At 33.2% G+C, this 8,909-nt stretch overlaps 1 protein-coding gene across 1 annotated transcript; it reads right to left on the reverse strand.

Moving 5' to 3' along the window:
- Positions 1 to 1,919: 1,919 nt before the first annotated feature.
- Positions 1,920 to 3,760, reverse strand: AS1 (myb-like HTH transcriptional regulator family protein). Its single transcript, XM_022056417.2, has 2 exons — positions 3,348 to 3,760; positions 1,920 to 3,255 (listed from the first exon to the last, which is right to left on the reverse strand). Exon 2 carries the CDS (start codon positions 3,215 to 3,217, stop codon positions 2,141 to 2,143), a length of 1,077 nt encoding a protein of 358 aa, XP_021912109.1. The 5' UTR covers positions 3,218 to 3,255; positions 3,348 to 3,760; the 3' UTR covers positions 1,920 to 2,140.
- Positions 3,761 to 8,909: the final 5,149 nt, after the last annotated feature.

The raw sequence follows: 8,909 nt of genomic DNA on the forward strand, positions 1-8,909 counted from the left end.
GGGCTTCGTCAGTATTTTTCGGCCAATTTGCTGGTTTTTTCACTCTGATTTGGCCATAGGTGGGTTTAAAATCCAATTTCGTGCAAAAAGAAATTTTTTTACCTTTTTTGGCAGTTGGAAAGGGTTCCGATGCGGTGGCGGTCGGCTCTCCGGCAACTGGGTTGTCTTCTCTAGTGAGGGGTTCTGGCGGCTAGGGTTAGGGTTTGGGTACGGATGGGATTATTTATACCCATCCACTTTTGATCTGGACCATCCATCACTTTTGATATGTACCGTCCGATCGTGATTAAATATGGAGTGAATCTGGGCCATTCATCTCGATCCAATTTGAGCCGTCCGTGTGCGCGGGAACAGATCTCAGCCGTTCGATCACGTACACGCGGATCGCTCACGTGACTCCCCCCGCATCAGTGCCTCTGCCACTTGGCGCGTCCTGGTTGGTCAGGGCTGTTGACCGGGTGTCTGACGTGACATAATTTTTTTAAATTACGTTTTGACCTCCGATTTCTGATTTTTTCTTTCAAAAATACCCTACAACCCAAATTTTCACTCTCTCTTTTCAAAATTATTTTCAATTTAATCCTTTGTCAATTTACTCAATTTTTTCCATTAAATTAAAATAAAACAAAAGATTAGGTGGATGTTACAGCAAATATAATGACTAATACAAAAGGTTATGAAGAGGAAATTTTGTAATGTGATTTTTCTAATTCTTTCAAATAAAAAAATATTATATTTTTTCTATTGGACTAGTAATTGGAATTATATGATTGCACCTTAACTATACTGGTAAGAATTAGTAATCTAACAATTTTAGAATTCTAATTCCAATTCTTAGATTTTAAAGTTTTGTATTTGAGATTTAATATTTATTCATAAATAATAATGATTGTAGTTAAAACTCTACTTGGAATCTAATTTTCACATTAACTTTAAAATGCTAATTTTTATCTTGCAATGACTTTTTCATATGACCATGGTTGTACTAAGCATAAATTTCTTATTGAAGCTATAACTATAGTTTATTTGGTTTAAATCTAAACTAATTATTTGAATCCGAATTAGGAGTACTTTAAATATGAGAAATTGTATCAATGGCATCGAACCGTACGTCAATTTGATGAGTCTAGACAGATATTATGAAGCAGCTTAGCTCTTCTAAATATGCTTTCATGCATCCAATGGAACATGAGTCCAGACAGTGCTGTAAGCTGCCGAGGCAGAAAGCTGTGAGCTTGCAAATCTAATTTCAACTTGAGTTGGTGCATAGTGCATTACTGTTGTTATTTGAAGAGGAATGCTAATGATGTAAATAATATACATAGAGAGAGGGATATGCAGGGAGAGGTTGAATCAAGTGAAAATAGGCATTGGAGGATGGAAAGTAAAAGGTCACATGGACTTGAACCAAGTTCCTGAAAAGTTTAAGTTGGACTCTTGCAAATGCCGAGGAAGATAAGTGGGACCCTTTTGTTGGTCAAGAAAATGGTCCCAGATTTTATCACCAACATCTGGCCTCAAATATTTGTGTACACCCCCGCAGGTACCTAAAAATTAATTAACCTGTTTACAAAATTACAAAACCACCATACTCTGTTTTAATAATTTCTTCTTCTTCTTCTTCTTCTTCTTCTTCTTCTTCCCAGCTGACAAGAACATGCACCAGGCAGAGACCCAGTTCGTTGGTGTTGTTTCTCAATACAATATTGATTGTAAATATAAAATCTTTTTGAGGAAAACACTTCTGAGTTCTGCTAAATGTAATGTTTTTGATATAAGTCTTTTAAGTAAAAGTTCATAAATTTTAATGATTAATGGCATACAATTTGACTCAAAATCAAACCCTTATAGCTAATGATGAAAATACCCAAAATCCATTCATACCGCTGCTAATGCTGTTTGGAGTAAAACCCAAAAGATTAAGAAGCTGCATATATTATAATAATGTATGTAGCAAATTGAGCATGCATGTGTTCAGGCAACCCTTACATTCCATCAGTCTATGCTATAAGTAAGCAGTGAATATGAAGATGTTCTCTATGGTAGAATCTTGAGAAGAGAATGAACACAACACCATGGATTGAGAGGAGAAGAAAAGGATTGCAATTTGCAAGCCAGGAATTTGATAAGAACATCTTCTTCATCGGCCATTGGGTTCACCAAGCCTGGCTCTGCAACCCATTTGCTCAAGAAACTTGGTGAGTCGCAAGTGCTTTGCACCCCATTGTTCAGCCAATTTCTGTTCTTTAGCCTCTGCATCTCTCCTCAGACCTACTAACTGTTCTCTGTATTCTGCTTCAATTCTTTCCAGAGCAGCATTTTGCTCTTCCCTAAGAGCCTTCATCTTTGATTCTATTTCTTCCATTTTCTCTTTCCTCCTGCAAGTCTTCTCAGATTCAAGCTGCAGTTCTACCCTTCTTAATCTCCATGCTGCTTCCTTCTTATGAGCTGCCCAAGCACGATGCCCTTCTTCCAACTCCCTGCAACACTCCAACAGCTCGGTTATCAGTAGATTTTCACCACAGGGAGGAATTGGTCCATGAGGAGGCATATTACCCAGAGCAAGAGGGGCATTTTCTGGCCCTCTTTCTGGCTGAAGCCATGGAATTTGAGGAGTTGCAGCAGCCACATTTGAGGGTGAAAGACTTAGAGTTACAGATGGTGATGGTGGTCTCACAGTAGGGGTTCCATTAGAAGTAGAAAGCCAAGGAGGAAGAAGAGTTGATGCAGGGTTAGGTGGGTCAGTATGAAGAAAACCCCCATTTGAAGAAGCCATTACAAAAGTTGAACCAGGCCTTTCCTTCACTAATTTCTCTGCAAAACTCTCTAGTATTCTATCGTACTTTCCCTCTTCTATTGGATCCACAGTCTTGTTATTCTCCTTTTGTTCTCTTTGCTGTTTCTCCTTAAAAACTTCCCACCACTTCCCTAATCTCTTAGCAGTACGACCAGGAACTTCAGCTGCAATCTTCTTCCACTTATTACCGTGCTTGGCTTGAAGACGAATCACAAGACGTTGTTCTTCTTCAGTGAGAGATCCCTTCTTGATTCCAGGTTTGAGATAGTTCTTCCACCTTTCTAAGCAGGATTTAGCGTCCCTGTTTAGGGTTGTGTTCATGCGCTGTGAGACAAGATGCCACTCCCTTGGACCATATTGTTTCACATACGCACGTAAAAGAGCATCTTCTTCAGCTCTCCACCGCTGCCTCTCCTTCATTTCCAGTTGCAAACATCACTACCCATTTCCTCAAAACCCTTCAGAAATCATGGAATGCAAGAGATAGTCACAAATCAAATCATTTAGCTGAAAAGTAGTAACAGAGGAAGAAAAGAAAAGGCAGGTTTACCGTCTCCGGTTACTTTTTCTCACCAGCCAAACATAATGCTTACTAAATCATTGGCATTGCATCTCCAGACTCGCTTGTGTGTAACAGAGAGAAAAAAACTAACAAATCCCAAGGGAGGAGAAACTGAGAAAGAGCAAACATATGTCCATATATATATGAACAGAAGTTGCAGAACGAAAGAGGTAAAACAATCCGAAGAAGGAGAGGGTTAAAAAAATTAGTATCGAATTAAGAAGGAGAGGTATTTAGAGAGGAAGGGAGAGAGATCTGACAATGGAGCGTGAAAGAAGGGCACGCGAATAGGGATGTAAAGAGGCAAAGGAAAACCAAAAAAAAAAATTGCAGACAGTCCTCAATGGAATGAGGTGACGTCACCTTCTGGATCGACCCCTTATCTCATATCACCTCCTTCCTCCTCCTTCACTCACTTCCACTCACTACTCCCACACATACATACACCATATATATGTATTGTATACATATATAGTTACAGAGAGAGAAGAAGAGAGGTGCACTAATGTTGCGCTGCAGTAAGAGAAGCGCAAGCTCGATTTCAGCGCTTAAAATGCGCCATCTCCTGTTTTATCCCCTAACAAACTAATGATTTAAAAATTAATTTAATTATCATAACTCGCTAATTAATTAATATTAATTTATCATTATATATTAATTATTATTTTAAAAAGACAAAAGGGAAAAAGAGACAAAATCTGAGCCGTTGATGGGACTATTCATCTCATCCTCATTATTAAAACAATTAATTTGTAGTAATTAAGGTTAAAAAAAGACGATTAAATTATTGAAGAAAAATAATGAGAGGTTGGTTGTTCAAGGCCGCCGCCGTCAGCTTTGGAATTAATTAATTAATTACTTAATCAATTGATTAATTGATAATATAAAGTTTATTAAAAAAAAAAAAGAATCCGGCGCACGTTAGCGAAGGATGGTGGTGAAGGAATGATTAGAGGTGCCACGTGGCAAGGAGTAGTGATTGAGAGGGGACTGTAGTCCGGGTTTCGCGGCACAAGGAGACGAGTGTGATGGAGACGGGACGTTCTGCTCCGGTGACAGACATGTCAGTGATGCGTTACCTCCGTTTCTGCCTTTCCTCTCTCTCTCGCAGTACAACCCCTGTCTTTTCTTTTTGTTAATTTTCTTTTTTTATTTACAGTTTAAAAAAAAAAAAAAAAGGCATCATAATATTTTATTTTTATTTATTTACCACAAGTAAAAAATTGTTCTGGTAAAATTACGTTATGTAGGGTCTTAGTTGATAAGTAGACAGATGAAAATTTCTCCTATGTTTTCCCATAATAGTCTTTCTACCATTACCTGAGTAAGGATATAATTCTTCGAAGTTATTGGTAGAATTAATGCCCTTTAGACCCTAATACAAGTCAATGCCATGTTTTGCAAGTGATTGGAACACAAACTGGGGCTTGTATCCAAGCATTCTTAAATTTAAATGGTTGGAAAAAAATTGAGTCATTTGTATTGATTAGAAAAATAAATAAATAGTTGTTAGAAAATATAGCTATAGAGTGCCTACTTGTTATGTTAAAGCATAAAAGTTCTCTTGAAGTGTTGCTATCTAGTTTAGTTTTAATGTTTGCGAGACCAATGTGTTTCTTTAATCAAATGTGAGGATTTTCTATATATTGTAAGTTTAGAAGATCTAAATTTTATGTTACTTTTTTGGAAGGAAATTTTGGACGATGTATAGGGATTTGTTTACTAGCTCTTTTGTAGGAAGACCAAACGTTGATTAAATGAGATGCTCTTTTTGGGCTATAGGCGGTATGCAATGATAGACTATCTATGGGCTAAGTTTGGAAGGTGGATCTAGTGCTTAGAGATTAGGTGATAAAAGTTTATGGATGAGAACGCGATGCAAAGCTATATGGGGAAGGGGGGATAACAATTGGGGTCAAGACACGATACTGAGAACATAGGGGGATTATGGGTACTATGGGTAAGGTGAGCGACTTGAGCATGTGTTGTTAGAAAAGGTTAAGGTGTAATGAAGAAAGAGTCTAAGGAAAAGTGTTATGGTTAAATAATGTGCGAGGGGAATGAGGTAACTCTAGGTTGTGATTCAATATGAATAATAGGGGAACTCAGGGTATGAGTGAAGAAGGTATAATAGGCCAAGATGGCTTATCTTGGTGAAAGGAGTCAGTATGACGTGGAATCGTCCTAAGCAACCATGTAGGATTGATGTAAGAAATATTTCTTGAAGAGTTGCATCCTTAGTCCAAGCATGTTGAGAGTTAAAAAATTGGACTTCTGTTTTGTTCCACGAGTCAAAAGGTTTTAGAAACTAGCCTCGTTAGATATTAGTTTGTGTAACAGGGTATGATGAAGAAAAATGAAATATGAATCCATAATTATAACTTATATAATCATTTATATTAGAAATGGATCCATTGTTTTTTTTTATTTTTTAAAGTAAGGAACATATTAGGAATAAGAAGAGTATAAAAATTGAATTCAACTTTGGCCTTCAGGAAGCCTGACCAATGACTTGATCTTAGTCATTTTAGTGTCTAGAATAAGGTTTAAGAGATTTTTAATATAATATGCATTGTCTGCATTCATCATTCTTAAAGTCGGACTCTTAACTCTAAACAAGAGTTGTCCAATAATGAAGTGAATAAATTTTACCATAATATATTAGGAACAAGTTTAAAGAATAAGATATTTGCCTTAGATATACCAAGTAGCCCACTTTTCTCTAATAACTAAGTGAAAAAGAAATAAAAACATAATAAATTTAAGACAACAAATTTTTACCAACTCTTGTAGTTTTTCAAATGTTATGCAAAATTCATGCAATAACTCGCAAAAGGAGAAATATAGGTTCCTTAATATTTCTTTATCTTTTTCGCTATTTTTTAAGAAAATTAATATTTGGCATTAATATCTAAATAATCTTTCGATAAAGTATTTTAATTATATTATTATTATAAAATAAATATATATTTTATTATATTACATTTATTAAAGTTATAAGTTCTCAACAACAATGTTGATATCACTTAACACTTTATAAATATTTATAATTTTTTTATTCATCCTCAATATAGTTACAGAATTTTCACTCCTTTTTCTCTTTTCTATTTAGTTTTTTTCTTAAAATTTTTATGTTCTTTATTTATTTTTGAATTTTTTAATTTCTTTCAACAGGTAATTTACCAACTTTTTTCCTTTTTTCTTTTTCTTTTTAAATTTTATTTAATTCTAATTTTTATTTTCTCAAACTTTTTTCTATTTTCCCAAATAATACTTTTTTTTTTCAATTTTCCTCTATTCTTTTTCATTTCTCTTTTATCTCCTTTTCTTTGTTTACTTTTATTTCATTTTCAATTAGTTATCTTTTTTTTCATTTTATTTATATTACTTTTAATTTTTTTAAAATTCCTAACATATTAAATTTAAAATTTTGATATTTCCCACTTAAGCTTCTTCAATTTCTTTCAATTTTTTTTTTCTTTCTATAAATTTTTTAAATTTTTTATAAAATATGTGCATAATGAAATAGAAATCGTTTAACCAGTTTCTACCTTATTATAAAGTATATAATAGTTAAAATTAGTTATATAATCAATTAAATCTATTTAAATTAAATTGAAAAAGGATAAACTTAATCAAATAACTTTATAGTGTTCGAATACATCAAAAATTTTATTACAATGATTAATTCAATGCAATATAATTTATTCTATATATAATATATACTCACTAAAATAATATAAAACATATACAAAATATTTACATACAAATATATATATAGCCTCCATGGTAGGTTAACATGATGTAGTTTAAGTATAAACTTTTGATGTCTTCATACATTTGTCTCGGTTTTTTCTCCTTTTTGGTGAGTATATGTCATTAATTTAGGTGTGTTTTTTGTACTAGTAATCTTTTTCTATCTAGTTATTTTCTTTCCTTTTGCTCTCATATTGCTTATTTATTCTTCTTTGTTCAAGTAAGGTGTCTAAAATATAGTTTGAACTCGGAGAAAGCAAGACATGCAATAGGTACAAAGGTAGAGGCGGTTACTTAGAAGCTAATGCTGTAATGACCTGGCTTTAATCCAGAGTTCTGACCATATGCCCACAATGTTATGATAAAATAATTAATACAGATACTTCGCATAGCAAATCTTAAAATAATAAAAGTACATCCTTTACATACTTAGCTCAAAGTATCCAATATTCATGAGACATATCTAAACTCTAAAATAACTATTTAATAAAAATAAAATAATTAACATTAAGTATTTATTCGAATTAAAATAAAAATTAAATGATCTCCGAGCAAATCTCTCACTGTTCAGGAGTGGAATTCTGAATATCCTGATCTTAAAATAATAAATAATAAATAAAGTGAGCTTAATATGCTCAGTAATCGTATAAATATCATAAATAATAAAGTAATCCATTTAAGTTGGTAGAAAATATAAAACTACTGACGAAAAGAGTTTAAAGTATATTTCTCTTTAGTCTAGAAAAACTTGGTATCTACACTTTAACTCATTCACTAAACCTTATAAATCAATTTGCTCAATAAACATCAGGATTCAGTATAAATAGTTTAGTACACATAAGAATTCAGTGTCAAATAAATAGTTCAGTAAATATCAAAATTCAGTATTCCAGTATCACAAGTTTTACACATAAATTTAGATATATTCATACTAGTTTACATCCTTTTAAAAATGGTTTCATCTTATTTAATAATATCAACATTGTTGATTATTTTTATCGCTTCATCTTTTAAGTTTCATCGTGCAAGATCATTTCCATCGGTATCATCGAGGACAGAATGGATCCCCTCTACCACGTGGATAACAACAGATAACATATCCTCATTCCCTGAAGGGTTATATGCACCAGATAACAAATAACAAATTTCCAACCACAACGTCTGGTATAGGACTTCTTAGTTACGTCTGACTGAGGCCATATCCAAGAGTAGGGTTCACCCAGATTACTCGTCAAATTGGCCACACACACACACACTCCTTTTTGATATCGGTTAAGTAGATTTTTTAAGTCTTTTAATAGTTATATATTTATTTCAACTCACTAATAAATTCTCTAATTTTATCATTTAATATTTCTTATACCTATAACATACATACTGTAAATATTGATCATCCTAGCTCTTTTACACATCTTTAATATATTCACAATCATATAGCAACTAGTATATATACGAACTCAGTAACAAAACATAACAGAATAATTCATAAGTAATTTTAGAAATAAATATAAATAAGGACACAACAATTGATAGTAAAATTTCGTTGGAATTTTGTGCCTAATTATCAATTATTAAATTAATTAACTAGAATCACCTACCAAGTACCGTTAATTAATTGCTTAAATAGATCAAACTACATTTGTAGCACAAATGCACTTACCTGATTTCTGTTCATGGATCTACTTTGCAGAAGAGTTCTCGAATGCCAAATACAATCGTGCGTAACCAACAAAAAGACATGTCGTTGCACGCTTCCATATGATGTCACTGAAGCGTACATACACCGCCTCCGAA

The sequence above is a fragment of the Carica papaya genome, chromosome 8 (genome assembly GCF_054855325.1).
Source record: "Carica papaya isolate Zhongbai chromosome 8, ASM5485532v1, whole genome shotgun sequence".
NCBI classification, from domain to species: domain Eukaryota; kingdom Viridiplantae; phylum Streptophyta; class Magnoliopsida; order Brassicales; family Caricaceae; genus Carica; species Carica papaya.

Coding starts and splice junctions, on each gene's coding strand:
- AS1 (XM_022056417.2), bottom strand. CDS start 3,217: ATGAAGGAGAGGCAGCGGTGGAGAGCTGAAGAAGATGCTCTTTTACGT.